This window comes from Hypomesus nipponensis, chromosome 8, assembly GCF_054491055.1.
Source record: "Hypomesus nipponensis isolate SF chromosome 8, ASM5449105v1, whole genome shotgun sequence".
NCBI classification, from domain to species: domain Eukaryota; kingdom Metazoa; phylum Chordata; class Actinopteri; order Osmeriformes; family Osmeridae; genus Hypomesus; species Hypomesus nipponensis.
In genome coordinates this window covers 11,655,750-11,674,507 of record NC_140368.1, presented here as the reverse complement: position 1 = coordinate 11,674,507, position 18,758 = coordinate 11,655,750, and the positions used below count along the sequence as shown (strand labels likewise).

Sequence of the window (18,758 nt, the reverse complement as noted above, 5' to 3'; positions counted from 1 at the left end):
GGAAGTAATCCGAGCTTGGCCGAGAGGGGTGCCGGGGAACGATGGCAGCATGCCGCCTTCCTGCGGCTGGGGGGGCGGCGGAGAGGAGGGCGTTTGTTTTTTTCGGATCTCGGGGTCGCCCGGGCGGTTACCTTGGGGGCCGGTCGCCGCCGGTCCGGGTCGGCGGTTGGGGGGGGGGGGTGGTTGGGGTGGTTGTCACCGGCCCGAAGAGCAGATAACAGGAGGAGAGGATGGAGGAAGGAGGAGGGGGGGGGGGGGGCAGGAGCTGACCCCTGACGGAGACGGGCGTTCTGACACGCTGACGGAGGGATGAGTGACAGGTGCTCTCAGCCTCGTCCGCAGTCAATCATGGCCTCGTCCTCCCAGCAGCCGGCCTCTGTGGGGAAACAAGAGGGGGAGAGGTTGAATACCTTCGGCGAGGGGATCGAGTTTCGACAGCGACTGAGCATTAGCACGGGCAAGGGGATGGAACGTGTGTGTGTGGCGGAGGGGGGACGGGGGGACGGGGGACACAGATCCCCCCCTCCCTTCCGTTTCCCCTCCCTAACAAAGCTGCCAGGATGGTGTGAGGTGTTGATCACAACAGGAGGATTGGGTAACCAAGGCAAACGAGATCCCAGTGTTTTCACACCGGGCCTACACCTTGCATCCCCGCCCTCCGCCCCCCCAGCTGACATCAGCAAACGTTTGTTTATCACATCCAATCAGTTCTACCACGGGCAACCTCGACCGGCACACGCACTAAGATCTACATGTTTTAACTGAGTGCAGAGTTGAGCTGCTGTTCACAATTCCAGTGAGAGTACAGCCACAGCCATGTGTCTGAAGGTACGAGCAGAGTAAGGTGTCTGCAGCCCTAACAATGGAGCTATTGAAAGAATGTGAATGTTGACAGTCTGAGCTCTTTCGAACGACTCCAGTCAAGGCTGAAATGACTCATGAGAAAGCCTTCTATAAGAGGTGCCACAACCCGGCTCAGAAGGTGGTGCTTCTGACGTCATGGCGCAAGTTGAACGCGAACAGCATTCACAACAAGGTTCCACTCACGCACTGTAACCATGCCCTGTCCACCGTGTGGCCAGTACGCCTCCCAGACATCACCCTCTTGATTGTTGAAGACGCTGTTTGTATTCCCAGCTTTTGCCCTCCTCCTGATGAATCACCCGAGCTGGACGGGCCAATCAGCACTGTAGTTTAACCTTCAAACTGTCTGGAAAAGCTTAGGATTGCATCCGGTTCATTCCTAGTGTGAGAGCGATCCTCCTCCCGCAACCAGGCTGGGAAGAGGCTGAGTCGTACCCTAATAGAGACAGACTCAGCCCTGCCTTTCCTCGCCCAACAGTGGCTTTCCAGGTAGGTAATTGATAGAGACTTTAGCCAGGCGTCTGAGGGATTGAGATGTGGACGCTTTATCGCTGGTTAATCATTCAGCCGAGTCAATGGAGCTGCTGACCCAACACACCTCTTACTCCTCTGTGATCAATTAGTCCTGCCTGGCCACAGGCACTGTTCAGCTCCTATCGCCTGGAGAGATGCGGGCTAAACTCTCCCCTGTTAATCTGCCGTTTGTGCTGGCAGGACTGTCTCTGGTAAGCAGTTTCGCTTCACTTGCCCAGCATTTTTCTTTGGCGACTGTGTTTTAGGTGCTGCGTGTAGGAAATAGGAACGCTGTGTTGTAACAGTCGAAGACCACATTGATTCTGCTCTTTAAAATGAAGAAGCAGTATTCCGCCTGTACTGTACGTTACTGAAGATGAATGAATCCCTCGTTGGACGGGGGATGCTATTATGATGTCGTCTAGTTCTCATGAGAGCCCTGCATTGTTTGTCAGGGGTGTTCTACCACAGCAGCAGTCAGCGAGGTGGGGAGAAGATTGATCAAACTACCACAGGCATTCAGGATCTTTCAATATACCTCAACATAGATAAATGCTCCTTTTTCCTCGATCCAAAAGCTCAAAATTGCTCTTTTAAAATCCACCCCTTCAATCCAGACGACTATCATCTACAGTTATGCTGGCAGGGCCAAAACCTACCTACCACAGAGAATAACGCGAGAGGGAGATGGAGTGATGGGACGGACAAAGACGAAAGGGCGGAGGCGGTAAGAGGGGCCCTGGGTTTTTTTTACAGAGAGACTGAGAGAAAAGCAAAGAAAGAACACTCCGTTTCAAGTGAAGGCGTGTCACTGGATCAGCCACGGGCAGGTGAGAAAGCAGCCAATCAACCTGCAGCACTCTGGCGCCCTGCTTCGATCCACAGACATGGTGTTACCGTGTCAGGAGGAGAAGGGAAGAGGGGGGGGGGGGGGGGGGCGCAGGTGCACAGAGACGGGTCCAGAACCAGGGCTAATGAGAGAACAGTGAAAGCTGTGCTGGATAAGGAGCCGGCACATTAAAGATCACAAGAGCAAGGTCATTATCACTCTCCACAATCCAGAGTCTGGTCCGTCCACTCATTAGCCGTCACTTAGGAGCCCGAGTCCCTCTGCCAGGGCAGGGGAGAGGAGGAGCGAGGGCGCGTGGCGTGCATTTTAAGCGAGGTCTGGGCTATTTGGGGCAGGTTTCTTCCTCTCCCATCGATCAAGGCTAACGCGGGGACACCTGAGATGCCGAGCGGCAGGAAGTGAGAGATATTTCATCTTAATACACGGCAACATATTGAATGTCACCGCATGTTATGCATGGGATCTATAATCTAGAGTAGACACCATTGGATTAAACTGCTCGCTGGATTGATTTTTACAGAATGGTTACATACAACCCAGGTCCCACGTTAAAGCGAAATCCACAACGGCGATAAGATGATTCCGTCAATTCCACTGATAATTGTAAATACGGTCGTTTCGCCGAGAGGTATTGTAAAATGGGATGTTTCGCCCTGCGACACAAGTGGCATCGGATGCCGTCCGTATGACTGTGAATTTGTTGGACCGCGCAGGTGAGCGAGAACCAGGTCTCAGACGGCGCTCTGGCGGAGGTTTATTTTAAGGATGTACAATCTCACCAAGGATGGCATTGTGGGGCTGCTTTTTCTATTTAAACCTATGAATGTTTCACAAGGGTCCACATGACCTGGTTACGAGCCACGGGCTGGTTGAGGCTTTCTTAACTGTGAAACCCCCCCCCCCCCCCCGGAGTCTGTCTCCATCCCATCCCCAGGGTCGGTGGAGCGTGGCCGAGTGTTGCAGAGTTAATGGTTGGATATGCAGACCCGGTCGCCTCGTTGGCTGCGACGACCAAAGGAGCTTCTGACACATGGAGGAATGCCTTCTTCCATGGCCCCCATGTTTTTCATCTTCCCCTCTTGGCCAGCCTCGTCTCCTACAGCTCTTCATCCCTTCTTTCCTGTCGCCTGTTTCCCTCTCCCCTACGACTCTCCTTTCGCCAGGTGTCTGTGCCTCGCGTGGGAGACGGAAAACTCACTCACGCTAACTCAGGGAAGAGAAGGGGCGAGACGAAGAGAGAGAGAGAGAGAGAGAGAGAGAGAGAGAGAGAGAGAGAGAGAGAGAGAGAGGAAAGGGAGGGAAAGAGAAAGAGAAAAGGCTGGACGGGCATCAGAGGAAACCTCTCTTCTTCTCGGATTGCTTTCCCAGAATCCCTAATCTTCCCCGTTGAACAAGCTGCCAATTCGACAGTCTTCATAAATAAACATGTGAGGAATGAAGCACGCCCCTGCAAACACGACACCCGCCATTCTTACAGGACGGGAAACAGGCCACCCCCCACCCTGCCTGGTCACCCAACAAACGGTCCCCCACAACACCACCTAATCACCAACACCACCAAGCCATCAACACATGGTCCCCCCCAACACACAACACACAGTCCTCCACTGTCCTCAATACGTCATCACCTCAAATCAGCAGGCCCTGGATCTGTGCCAATCCAGACAGGACACAGGTAGCTAATAGGCGTGTCAGTGAAGCAGTGTGCCACTGGATGAGGGAACGGGGGACAGAAAAGGGGGGGGGGGGGCAAGGAAATCAGAGCAAAGGTTCAGGTCTCAGCGTGAGAACACTGTTCTGACATGGCAGCTGCCCCCCCCCCCCCCCCCCCCTCACAACCCCCGCCCCCCTCCCCCCTCCTACAGTGGGATTGGCTGTGCCTGACTGGTCCCTGTCCTTCCTAGGAAGGAAGAGTCCCCGAACACAGCTGCCAGGACACGCTTGACTCACCCCACGACTGCACAATACACTCTCTCTGGTTCTCTCTCTCATCCTCTCTCTCTCGCTCTCTCTCTCTCTCTCTGCTTCGCCCTCCCTCTCCTTCCTTCTCTCCTCTTGTTTTCTCTCGACTTTCTGTCTGTCTCTTTCCTTCACACTACACCCCCCCCCCCTCCTCCTCCTCCCCTTTTCGTAAGCTGGGGAAAGTGACACGTGTGTGAGGGGATGGACACTTTTGACAGGGTGACCCTTCCACTGACACTGAGTCGCTTTGGCGTAGCTTTGGCGTTAGCTACTCCAGCGCCAAGTACTGAAGCACCCGGCCTTCACCAAACAACATCCATACCACCAATGACCCTCTCTCTCTTCTGCTACCAGACACAATCTTCATAGCGACATAGGAACACCTTCTGCATTATTAAAGACACTTTTCCTAAAAGGCTGCCACCATATTATTCAGCTTCCACAGTGACATGGCTGGCCTGGATTCTCAAAATGTCCACCCAGAGTCATTGCCCTACGCCCACGCAGTCAGTCGACAGTAGTAGCCACAAACGGGCAACACTGATCTAACCCCAGATCCAGATGCACCTCTAGTCAACTAGCCTCACAAATCCTCTTCAACTGTTAATCATGTGATGACGCCAAGATGTGGTCTGTGCAATTTGTCGTGGGCTAACTTAGAATGTTGATGTTATAATAAATTGAACAATCTAATCCAATATGACTGATGTGATGAATCTACAGATTTAACATGTGTTTTTCTGTATAAAATACATGTTAACTAACTCAGAGTTTCAATTATTTTTTACGCCATGTTTCTATTAGATAATTTGTCAGTGGCAACAGTAATTATAGAATCTATTGATACAAATGTACATTTATAATCATATAAATGCTATCTAGGCCTTGTTCTATTAAACTCCAGTAGGGTATCCACCACTGATGCACAAAAACAAAAAGCTTTAAAAATTAAAACAGTTACAGTAAAATGAAGAATATATAAATTTAAAACACATGTACTGCTAAACAAGTTTGATGAAAATGTAACTCCATTAATGTCCACTATAACTCTTTACTGAAAAAGGTGTACAGTTGTACTGTCCATGAGAAATACAATCCAAAACCAACATTAATTGTAATCAAATACTGTATGTAAATTTGAATTTTGTTTGGCATGGAGTAATTCCACAAGGGGGCGCTTCATAAATCGCCCTGCCAAAGGTGCACTCACTGGTGTCAAATTATATAGGTTCTGATTACATTAAAGGTCAGTAAAAACTTATAACATTAACGTCTCTTTCAGAGTGGTTAGTATTGCCCCATTAATCCAAATGTATCACGTGAATTGCCTTGTTCACAACAAATAGTGCAGAATGTCTACAAAGTATGTCTTTCCTCGGATATCTTTACACGCGTTTGAGCATTCTAATGTGGCAATTTTAATACGTTCGACAGCAAGACATTGAGTTCAATTACATTTAAAGCAGACAGGCGTGGCTTGTACTACCAAAAATATATATAACTTTTTCCAAACAATATTGTAGTCTACTTACATTTTGGGGGGATTTCTTCAAATCAAGGAGCACAGTCCAGTCTTAGTAACTGTTAAGTTCAGAAATGACCACTGGAGCCCCTTTAAGATGCGCGTGTTAATCTTAATGTGATGAGTTCGGAGGAAAAAAAGTTGATGACCCAATAGTTAAAAGAAGCTGACTTAGCCTAACAATGCGATTGAACAGCACCCCAATACGCACGTCAATCTTTGTGGAATTGCTGTGCAACATATCTTTGGCTAGTGGACGAGATCGGAGGAAATTTCTCCCACTACTGAACAAATGGCCGATCAGTGTCCAGAGTGCTCGGTCAGCACAACCAAAGATAAAATGAGGATTTTGCCAAAATTTTCCGGAACATCATTCTCCCACCTGCTATCCCACTACTAAATAGCTTCAAGCTTTATAACGGTGTCCTCAGAAAAAGACCACTGCAAAACTTTGAAAGGCGTATGTTCCTTGTCTTCAGAAATTGTCCATTTCAAATTGGGTATCATTCCTTTAACCCGACGCCAAAATATTTGACTCCTGTGGACGGGTGTGCTGTTCTCTCTGATAATCGCTCCCTCTCTTTCGGTATGAAGTCGTTACCGACACTCAAAGGGGACATGAATCACACCAATTAGCCTTGCTGTCGAGAATATCTTCCTCTGTTTCAGCGTCACGCATCCCTCGCTCTTTCTTTATAGCCTATACACAGTGCAAGGTAACTGCTCAGACTGAGATGACGGTTGAGATAACTCACTTTTTGAGACCATCTGATAACCCTCACTGCCAGAATATTCTTCCAGAGACCTGTGTTTTTCAACACGTCCTTCTTCGGGACCACTAAGCAACTCGGTAGGGACAAAATAGCCACAACTTGGAACATCGGGAGATCTCTGCACGAAACGTTCTTACTGTAGCCCCGTTCCACTGCCGAACACATACACTGAGCAGAGATGTGTGAGATAAGCAATCTCGCACAAATGCGCGCAAATAGTGATTGTATCCCGGGCTCTGCCACAGTACTTATGCGCTCCTCTGGGTCCTAAAGGTAGGCTTAGTTATCGAGTTATTTGAGTTGTTTATCGTTTTTCTAAGATGTATCGTTCGTCTAAGAGTTTGGTTTATTACTGTAGGATAACTTAATGTTTTGGGGTAGGTCTTTGTCCGACACTGTGCGGGTGGGGACTCAGGGATTGGCAATGTACAGTATGTGCCGCGTCGTGTTTTCTGTGTTCACCTACATTTGAACGGTTTGAGCTTCACCTGCAATCTTGGATTGATGGATTGTTAGGTGAAAAGCCATTTAGTGTGACGTGTAGAAACTGGGGGTCAGCATACCGTCCACCCGTGTCACGCTCAACTGTGCTGTCATAATTAACACTACCTATTTACCCACAACGCGCACGTTAGGTGCGCACTCTTTCGCTCCCTCCTCATTTATCTATTGCTCTCTCTTTCTCTACACACACACACGCACAGCTGACGTCGAGTTTAGCCCAGGTTTATACATTTCACCCACAACATTATAACGGTCTTTGCTCACAGTTTACCTAACACATGCGAAAGAGTCTCATCAACGGATTCTTTTTGGGTACCCTAGCCCGAAGCAACCCTATGCAACATCATAAAGCCTTGGGGAAGGCCAATCACACATTTATGGTTCCGGACCCAAATTCACTTCAGAAAAATATAATAATGGAGAAGAGTAGTGAGTTAAAGTGCTAGTACAGATACTTTATAGCTATATAGGCTATGTAGACTAGTCGATACACATATTCTACTATATATGTATATATGTATATATATATATATATATATATATATATATATATATATATATATATATATATATATATATATATTATAAACTACTAGGTCAAGTAACCTATAGGCTATATGGTTCAAAACTTAATAATAGCAGTAAAAGAAAATAAAAATAGTGCCACAAGACGCATTAAAAGTGAATGCATTATCCCCTTGTCACTAAACAAAAAAAGTTACTTGCTAAATTAAAATAACTGATTTAAGTTAAAATAATCGGGAAACGTGAAGCAATGACAGTGATTAATTATTTCCCGCAATTCCTTTCTCTCGATTATCAAACTTTATCAGTTTAGGGCAAATTAGTTCTGTTCAGACCAATTAATACAAGGCTACGTGATTATGCTGCATTGTGTTACTTGTTGATATGGATTAATATGATTAACAAAAAACCCAGAGAAACGCGTATTGGAACGGAAAACCATGTCCTCAGGTTATCTTGCTCGTACGTAATAACAAGTGTGCAACAACATCTGTTTGCACACTTGACAACATATAGGTGAAAACAAACATATAAATTGCAGATGTGTATGGTTACTTGTATAAGTGCGTGTTTCCTATAGCATAGGCTTAACCTTTATGTTAGGTCACTCACTATTTAGACATCAGGGGAGATCCGGTCATTTTGAATCCAAAGTCGACCATCAAAAGTTTGCTCGCATATCCTTCCAACAAATGAAAAAAAGAGAGCTTTGGCTCACCTCTTTCACAGCTTTATTCCTTTTCTTTACGATGAACGAAGATGGACATGTAGCACACGCATACGTTCGGTTTGGAACATCATACATAAAGCGGAAACGATAGACTCACAGCGAGACAACCGCTTTCTCCGCGGCTCCATGGGAGTGTGGTGCGCGACCGCTCAGAATGCCACTTGAGATGGGTTACTCGGGAACCAAGAGAAACCAAGGAGCAATCGCACACGAGAATAGCCCATGTAAACTGTAGGAAATCGTTTTTAAAAATCCAACTTGGTTGTCCGTCAAAAGTCAGGAAACAATGCGTGTCGATCGTAAAACAAGGTCAAAGCGATGCTGCTATTATGCCTGCTTCCAAATAGGAAGCAGATCTTTCACTGGACACTGATATATGTTGTGTGTTATCTAGTCCATCAATAGACGCCAACGCGAGCATATCTTGAGTGGTTGAAGTTGGTGTTATTGAATCTCACTGAAGTCTTACTTGTAGCCCAATTCACAATTCTTACGCAATAACAGGGGAAGATTGATATGATAAGCACATGACATTAAGTCTCATAATAATTTATTTAACTGTGCCTGCAAGGCCATTTGTTTCACGTAAATCGTCAAGCACGGGATTTAGGCCTGTAGGAACAAGAGTGATTGGGAAAACTTCAAAAAATAAAATAAAGGACAACATATCATATATAACAATATTTTTTTTGCGTGTCTGTATGTATTTTTGAAAATTAAGGAAATCACCTAAATTAGAGTAGACCCATGTTCACAATGACACGTAAATCCTAACGTTTCCCATAACTGCAAACTCGAGATTGCTGGACAGCTGCCCTTTGCAGTAGGTCGCTTCCTCGGCTCTCCAGCCCAACTCCGTTGAAGCTACACTCTGTTGAAGAATGCTGTTATCACACCTGAAAAGCACAAGATGTGTTCATGTTAATAGGAACGCCACAAAACTAGAACTCAACGTTTTCACGTTTTGGATGTCTACTCGAGAGAACACAATATCTAGGGGAAAATGTATATTCTAATCCCAAAATTCTGATTGCCTGATTTTTTGTGCCTGGACATAGCTTTATAACCTGACTGGGTATGACAAAGTGGCCGACAAAGTACAACAAAGTAAAACTATGGATAACCTGGATGATAATAATAGCCAAACAATATTAACAACTGCGTTAGTTATAGACTTCTGGGTCATAAAATAACTTGAAACAGTTCCGTAACAGATTATGTATGGTAGGCTTTGATTAAACATATTTCATTCCCACTAGCATGTCCATGCTTGCATATAACGACTTGCATGTAGTTAACTTAGTGACAATGACGAAGAGGAGAAAGAGGGGGTTATTATCACACAAATGATCACGTGTATTGCCGGACAGGATTTGTTTTAAACGATCCACTGGCTTCTTGTTCCTGTTATTAAAGCACTTCATCCGCAGCAGCTGCGATCACAAACCGGTAGTGTTGTGCCCAATCACGCGTCAACAAATATCTCAAGAGGTTGAATGGCTGGCACCTATTGACATTTCTGGGAATCACGTGACGTAACCTCTATTATTTGTCATTCACTTGTCTGTGCATTTTCCCTTTTCCGGATATGCTTTGTTGGCTTCGATGGTGATTAGAAAATGGTCTACAGCTGTTTTGTACATCCCCGTGTCAGGGATGACCGAGACAGCCAATCAGATTTTTTTTTTCTTACGTTGCCTTTATCCGATAAGCAGTCTACCTTGAGGCCGAGGTCTACTTTACACATGAAAGCATAATGTGCAGGCCAGTTAGCCCACAGGCCTCAAAATGACCAATTGTAATAGCTAAAACGTTTAAACATGTATTGATTAGATGGCGAGTATGAATGTTGCCATTCATAACTGCGATAAAATACCACAAAAGGTATACTTCACATATTTAGTTTACAATTAACTGCAGGTGCATTGAGTTGCAAAAGCATCAACATTAAATAGAGCACCAATAGACTGCAGTATTTCTCAACAACCTAAATACAATGAACTATCTGTCAATTCCCCTATCAGAATATGTTAATCTATAGTAAATTACCCCATAACATTCAGTCTCACAAGTGTATGAAGTAGGCAGAACATCCAGTTGTTTGCGCCAGGTGTTTTGGTTTCGAAATGAGTACATTCCGCCAACATCAATCCTGAGCACTGGTCTCCTACCTAGTCTGGCCTGCATTGTTCTAAACCCCACAACTCAACAGCAAAATAGAAATACTAAATTAAGTGTGCGTGTGTGTGTGTGTGTGTGTGTGTGTGTGTGTGTGTGTGTGTGTGTGTGTGTGTGTGTGCAATACCTGAGCATTACAACAGAGTTTAATCCTGAAAGGGCATGATTGAAAAGGATTAGAGGGCAGGTCCAGCCGGGTGGAGTCACCACGCCACAGAAGGCCTGGTCTGTTCAAGGTGGATTGAGGTTTCAAGTGTTGTGTTCAGATTTACATGACCCACGACTTAGAATTCACTGAGCAGGATTATGAACAGTGTCGTCTGCTGCGCTCAAAGGCCATCTCTCTATGGTGGATTTGGAATGTGCCGTGGTTTGTAGATTCCGAACACGGCCACATGATATCCTTTATAGTTGTGTGTGTGTGTGTGTGGTGATCTTTCTCTAAGCCCTGTATGGAGCATCAATGTACTTCCATGCTTTAAGTTTACAGCGTAGCACAATAAAAATGTAATAAAAAAACCCCAAAGGTGTTGTTTAAAAGTTGCTGTAACTGCTTAACATAGAAGAGATGCATCTTGACATTCTATTATTTTTCTTATGCTCGTCTGCAATGAGTCACCGGCAAGACAGCTCTTACCGTTTTGTTCTAAATATAGGCCCATTCAGTGCAAATGATAATGCGGACAAATAGTGTGGCTCCGCTCTGCAGATATCAGGACACAGCTTGGGGAATTGGCCTCCTAAATTAGGTTTGGTCAATAACATGTTTCCAATGTGTTCTCTCGAGAGAACCTGACAGAAATAGGGGTTACTGTAACTGGCTGGTGGGGGAAAAGTGCTGCCATTGGCTCGTATACTGTAAATCATTAGTATGTATTTAAAGAGCCAATGGGAGCTGGTGATTAGTTATGGTGTGGGGGGATGTTCAGACAGGTTTCAATATCAGTCTCCAATAATTGACGAACCAGCAGCAGCTTTAGTAGCTTCCAATCGGACAAACCTTTGTCAAAGAGGGTCTGACTGGACCAAGATGTCACGCCACACGTTTGGGACTGATGCCGTCCATAGAGACGTATCAGTGCATCAGTAATCCTGTCACACATTCGAACTTCACAAGGAGCCCTGCGCAAGTCAGATTAAGCACATCCATCGATCTTCCCCCCTCGATGGCTACACCATATACAAGACAAATAATCCGATTTTGGAGTTTTAACACCGTTTCTATTGGATTTCAAAAGGACTACAGGCCGGAAGAGGTTACTGTTGGTTTTGCGTCGAGCATAGGAGAGAGGCTCAGCCACCTCCAGTTTCATACTGAGCTCTCAGAAGCTCCCAGAAGCTCCCGGAAGCCTGCTCACACAGTCAGGTATTTACGGTCATGGTGTGTCTCACCGTCCATGTTCAGGTCAGTAGGCACTTATGGTGAACAGAGTGCGTCCGAGCCACAACCTTCTCCCAAAGGGTCCAATTCAGCCACGAGTCAACACGACTGCATAACGAACTGTGTGCCATTCTTTTCATCATGTAATTCACATAGGGCCATATTGTGTGTCCAACACAGCCTTCCGTACCCCTGAGCACAGGTACGCCATGCTGTTAACCCGCTGTATAAAACCCATCACACATGACAGTTGGGTTGTGAGTGAAAAGGTTAGATTTCCAAGCCATTCAATGGAAATTGAAATGTCAAAGCGTGCGTTTCTGTCCCGGCCTGACCTGCTGTCTGATGTCAATATAAAAAGTAAGAGCTGGTACATGAAAAGGCTGGGGCAATACAATCTGATGTCCAAATACAACTCGGCGCCCACTCACTTGACAAACTATTATTCAGAAGTATGATGGGGGAGCGCAGGCAGAGGAAGGGACTGTTTTCTCATTGTTGACTGCAGCAGCAATGTTTGTTTTTCCAAAGATAAGGGATTTAATCTTTGCATAAAATATTGATACACATGTATATATGGCTCTTTGTAACGCTTAAGGTCAAACAAGAGTGAAACAAATGAATGTTTTAGGCATTTATTCATTCTCAATTTAATATTGATATATTAACACATGACTTAAAGTTTCAAGCCTAGCCAGCATTAACTTTGATCTCTCTATAATAGATGTGTTTCATGGCCAATGACCTAAGCGTATGTGTCACCAGAATGCAGGAAACGGACACCAAGTAGCCACCGGACACAGGTGAGTCTCCAATGTTTATTTAAAAGTTAGGTGGCAACAGGCAGCTGTTGGGGTTCCAAGTATCCATCTGGAATGGAGAAGGTTTTTGAGTGTTTTTTGTCTTGCCCTATTGTGTAGTCTACGTCGATGCATATATGTCTGGAGCTGTCTTCAGAAGGATACATGTTGACCTCTCCAACAACCAGAGTGTCCTGCATCACATCCACCGGTTCATGTAGGTACAGTATTGCCTGTTTCCAGTGGGTCTCCTGTTTGAATGGAGACGTGGAGAGGACCAGTGGTTTGTCCCCACACGGAAAGGTTACCGTGAACCACACGCAAAGGGCGTTCACAGCAGAAGAGCCAAAACATTCGCACTTGAACGGCCCCTTCACCGATTTCAGTTGTTCCACGGTCACAGAATACAGGTCCAGCTCCGCAAATTTAGAGGGATGGGACAACACGTCCTCGACTGTCACCAAGTTCACGGTGATGTCATTGTTCATTACGCATTTCCTTGCGAATTCAGACATGCAGGACATGTCAACGCCATACTGTTCCTTCACGGTGCACCAGAAATTCAAGCGGTCTTCCACAACCAAGTCATTGATAGGAGCGATGTAAAGTTCTGCCTTTGAAGGTAAAATTAGACCGCCGGGTTTCAGCCATTTGTCGCGGGCAAACAGAACAGAGTTAAGCATGGATTCGTGAAGCAGCGCGTAGCCCATCCACTCGCTCACTATCACGTCCACCTGCTCGGGCAAATCGATTGTCTCCAGAGTACCTTTAATGACTTCGATTCTGTCTTCCATCTGATTGTGTTTAATGATTTTCACAGCTTGATCAGCGATTGAACTAGCTTCAACCGCGTAAACTCTCTTGGCCCCGGCTTGTGCACAAAATATACTTAGGACACCGGTACCTGCTCCGACATCCAACACAACTTTGCCTTGAATCGAGCTGCTGTTTTCAAATATCCCTGTCCTGTACGTGTTAGTACGTGCATGATCTGCGATCATTTCCTCGTGAATCGTGACATCTGAATAACTATCAAAGTACAGGTTATCCTGTACGTTTTTGTCTAATTTCCTTTTCTTTATTTGGTTGGACATTTTCCTTGTTCTCACACACAGCTTTTCTTCGTATGTCACGTTGTATATCACTTCCTCATTTTGCCGACTGTTGCATGATGGTATATGAAGTTTAAACGGCTGCGGAGTTGCTCTAAATGGATAGAGGTTTTTGTATGTGAAACTACAGCTCCCACAATCATCCAATCACAAACGTCAAATGACGGCGGACTGGCTTAATTATATATTTTATATATATATATATATATATATATATATATATATAATTTGTTTAAAATACCAGTGTGTCCCTGAAGCAACACTTGCGTAATGCACCAGGAAAGACAATAGTCTTAAATGTCTCACTGTAGATCACGATAGTTCAATTGAAGATGAAGATGAATAGATCCTTTTTGAAAACAGTTGAAATATGAATACACCTCCCAGAATACTTCTGAGCTTAGTCACTCTATACCGAAACACAACACAGATACTTAGTCTCCTCTTTGAGTGAATCCTCTGTCGGTCTTCCAGCTCCCTTCAAAGATCCCGGCCAAGCCCTGCAAAGCAGGTAGCTGCATTCCATTACAGCTGGATGAAAAGAGAGGAAGGAGCAGACAACTTCTTGGTTTTTCACAGCAGTTAGAAAACAGTATTTTGAGAGGTCAGAACACAGTAGTGTAAGGGGGAAAATAGTATTTCTGTGTGTGTGGATGAAGGATACCGGCACTGAGTGTGTGTGTTCCTCTGTGTGTGTATTGCAGTTTGTGTTTTCCTGTGTGTGTGTCCCTGTGTGTGTGTGCATTCCTGTGTGTGTGTGTGTGTTCTGCAGTGACTCAGTGGCTGTACGGCGCATTCATTGCAGCTGTTAAGGTTTCAAAGCAATCTTCCATCTTGGTATCACAGATGTGTGTCTATCCACTTAAATCCACTCCATCACGACAGAGTGGCAGGAAATGATGACAGATTATAGATTCTGCATTGGCTGATGATATGTTGGTATACTTTCTGTGAGAGAATGATGGACAGTTGCGTCTGTAAGTGGTGTGGCAACAACAAAATGCTTTTGTCAAAAAATCCCAACCTCCGTCAGAGGCTTTGACTGAAAGTCGACACGTCTCAAGAAGATAGTTTGAAAACTGCTCTTGAATATGCAACAGCACATGGTTGCGGTACCTCAAGTAGAGAAAATAGAAAGCGAAGATAGCGTTGATTCAGAAGCAGTCCACTGCGACTGCGTGCATTGTGACTGTGTGTTGAACTGGTAAAACAGAGTTTGTGGAGCCAGGGGAATGTCGATGGGCATAGATGTGATAGGACAGGCAGGCGTCTGTGATTTGTATCGTTCCTGTACTCTGTAATGGTTTGGGACGGGCCGTGGCGGTAGGTGTCTGGCAGACAGAGCCAGCAGCTGTTCCAGCTGTCCCTCCCTCCCTCCCTCCCTCCCTCCCTCCCTCCCTCCCTCCCTCCCTCCCTCCCTCCCTCCCTCCCTCCCTCCCCCCCCCCCCCCCATCTCCTCCCCTCCTCCCCCCTCAGCTGCAGGTATGCTCTGGAGCCATGCCAAGCCCAATCATGGCCACGCCACATCTCACGGTGTGAGATGGATGGCATGATTTTCCTTTAACCTTAACAAACTGACAGTGCATCATCGTCACCAGGGCAGGAAGCCCCTCCCGGCATGGACGTGAGGTCATTTCCTTCCTTCCTTCCTTCCTTCCTTCCTTCCTTCCTTCCTTCCTTCCTTCCTTCCTTCCTTCCTTCCTTCCTTCCTTCCTTCCTTCCTTCCTTCTGTGCAAACCACGCTACACTTCCTTCCTTCCTTCCTTCCTTCTGTCCCGGGAGTTATGGCGTTGTTTCTCCTTTGTGGTTCTCTCTGTGACGTATCCCATCGCACTCCCTCGGACGTGAGCAGCTCTTCAGCCAAGCCCGCAGTCTGGACAAATCCAATGCTTCAAAAATCCAATGAGAAATTGATTATATGAAGCGATATTCAGTGAAAAAGCAGTATGGTTTACACAGTCGATGAATTTCTAAAACAGCCTCTTTACGTAGCTGTTGTACCGGCAAATAAAAACCATGCACGTCAAAAACACATCAACCGATATAACCTACACTTTGCATAACTTCCTCCCTTTTTAATGTCGTTTTGCCGGCTGAAGTTATTGGAGGATTAAAAACGGTGTGTTTGCACAGGTGCGAGCACCTCATCTCCTTTAATTAAACCTGGCCCATCTCTGTTTGCACATCTAAACCACAGCCCGCTTCGGATTGGGGGATATGATCGACTGTGAGGAGGAGCTGGCTGCACGTTTGGCTTGTCTGGGAACCCTCCTGAAGAAAGGCGAAGGGCTAGACAAGATGAGTAGACACTGCCTGGTCAAGCAGGAGTGTGACTCGGGGAAGCTAAATCACTTTAGATGATAAAGGGTGTCTCGGGGAAATCGATAGGCTACCTAAACCTGAACCCCTACCCACTTTGACTCCATGCAGAAATGCGTTTGGTTGAGTTTGGTGTGAAAAATCGTGACTGGCATGCACAAATCCCTGACATAAACGCCATCGAACACATTTGGGATAGATTTTAACGTCGTCTGCAAGCCAGGTCTAATCACCCGAGAGCAGTGCCAAACTCCCTAAGGCTCTTGTGACTGAATGGGCGCAAATTCCCACAGACCCTCTCCTTAATCTGGCGGACAGCCTTCTCCAGAAGAGGGGCAGCTGTCATATCAACGTGGGGGGGGGCAACTCCGAATGATTGCCTGTAGTTTTTTGGAAGGACATGTACAAGAAACTGATATGAGTGACGGTCAGGTGTCCCCATGCTTGTGTCCGTTGAGTGTACATTAGACAGAGGAAGGGAGACTGACGCAAGAACATTGGAGGCCCATCTTTAGAACGTGTTGCCACGTGAAGTGGCATCTGGAGGGCAGAAACGTTCATGCACACCAGCAATCTCTCTCTCTCTCTCTCTCTCTCTCTCTCTCTCTCTCTCTCTCTCTCTCTCTCTCTCTCTCTCTCTCTCTCTCTCTCTCTCCCTGTCTCTCTCTCTCTCTCTCTCTCTCTCTCTCTCTCTCTCTCTCTCTCTCTCTCTCCCTCTCTCTGTGTCTCCCTGTCTCTCTCTCTCCCTGAGAACACTGCATGTGCAACAAGACATGTTGAATGGGTGAATTTGAATTTGTGTTTACAGTAGGGGGCGGAGAGTGAAAGCGAGAGACAGAGAAAAGGCGAGAGATGCAGAGGGGGTTTTAATGGCCTGACGAGAACGAGGCAGTGAGGGTAAAAGAAGGAGGAGGAAGACAGGTGAGCGTGTTCAGTTCTTTGTGCTGGAAAACAGGCTGTTTTTCTTCTGGCTGGGCAGCGGCTGTCAGTCCTCTGGACCCCCTGGGAACCGCCTCACTCCTGTCAGCTGCACTGAACCTGCCACCTGCCTTTGGAGCAGCACCAGCCCTGAAAAAACACACACACACACACCTGTGCAGTGCACACACGCATAGACGCACACACACACACTTCAAACCCCAGCCCTGTGGCCTTGCAATCAGTCTTGATGTCGTGATCTTCCATTCCAGAGAAATAGGACTACTGAGCAACAAATGCTCAAATGCTATGGCTGAGTATTGATTGTTTCCAGCGATCAATAGAGGAGTACTTTGATATTTTACTCCTGGAGAATGGGCCGCATTAGTGCACAGTGGTGTGTTCCCAATTTTTTTTCTTCTCTTAAACAAACATTGATTAAGGCTTCAGTCTTGCCTACACATCCATACCCAACATCATTCGTCGTCTAGAGTGGTTGGAAATGTAGAGCAAACAAAAACACGGGATGCGTTTCTCGGTTCCTTCCTCCAACGAAAGATGTGAAACCATGTCTGGCTTTGCTGCGTGTGGCAGCATGCGATGGAAAGCAACTGGAACAGGGGGCATGAGCGGAAGTCTTAGCAAGCACCCTTCATAGCAAGCCATTTTTTTACATTTATCGGCGAGACTACCCTGAGAAGAATTCAACATCCACCCAACGTCCTTTTCCCCCTTCCCCATCACTTTACAGCGCAGGCCAGTCCTGTGACAGGATCTTGGCCCGTCTAACCAGGCCCCAGTAATCAATTCAATAATTACATCCCTTTCCCCGAAGACCAGACCCCCCCCCCCCCCCCAAGGTATCAGTTACATTATCCTGCAATTAGATTAAATTACTAAGTACAACCTGCAAATATGACAGCCAGGAAGGTACCAGTAGAGATATGTGCTGACTGCATAATAATATTCCACGGTATAATTTGTAAAAATGGAATGAATGTGGTATTGATGATGGTGGTTATCTGATAGCATGCCCCTTTTTCTGCGCCACTCGTGTACCCTACCCTAGGCCTGCGTTCTCTCAAGACTCTGAGACGCGTGTAATGTAATCTGCGTTGGGGTTATGTTAATCACGTGTGTCTATGAAATGAAATACTTGACAAGATGTGCGTGCCAACGCAGTCTGGTTCCATCATGCCTAACCACTGGGAGCACTGCATCTGTTTTCACCGGCGGTTGTAATTCATATAGTGTCATGGAGCATGTCATGGTTCTGTTGGTTCTAAAGTGCTTCAAATGCACTGCGGTGTTTGTGGTCTGGAGCTAACGATGTAATGATGTTGCACTTTAACACAAAGTAGATGCTACTGTTTGTTGAAATGGCCTTCAAGGCCTTCACTAATTGCCCCAGTGTGTGATGTACTGTAATTAAAAGCCCCACAATGACGTGAGTTTTGAAAACCTTTTCATCTTTTTTCTTTTTTCTTCAGTCAGTATTTTGCCCCAGTCTCACCTTAATGCTCATTCATACATTCATGTACTGTATGTATGACATTCACAGTTTTGAGTTGCAGTCCATATTTTGTGGTCTTTTTGCTGACCATTTGTGGTCATTACATGGAATCCATGGTAATGTAAGTAAAGCAGTCCTGAACATCTAGCTTTTAGACAGTGCAGTCTGTATCGACAATATTGGATACATGAAGATAAACCTACACCACCTTTCTATGTGACTGTGGCCTTCAAAGAAACCATTCCACAGAAAGATATGCTAGCTCTTTGCCATAAATGCTTGGTCGTTTGCAGT

General features: G+C 45.9%; 1 protein-coding gene across 1 annotated transcript; it reads right to left on the bottom strand.

Annotated features, from left to right (window-relative positions):
- Positions 1-12,423: 12,423 nt before the first annotated feature.
- On the bottom strand, positions 12,424-13,745 carry prmt6 (protein arginine methyltransferase 6). The gene has a single exon (XM_084703218.1). It carries the CDS (start codon positions 13,694-13,696, stop codon positions 12,632-12,634), a length of 1,065 nt encoding a protein of 354 aa, XP_084559344.1. The 5' UTR covers positions 13,697-13,745; the 3' UTR covers positions 12,424-12,631.
- Positions 13,746-18,758: the final 5,013 nt, after the last annotated feature.

Excerpts from the sequence above, each read along its gene's own strand:
- prmt6 (XM_084703218.1), bottom strand. The coding sequence starts at position 13,696 with ATGTCCAACCAAATAAAGAAAAGGAAATTAGACAAAAACGTACAGGAT.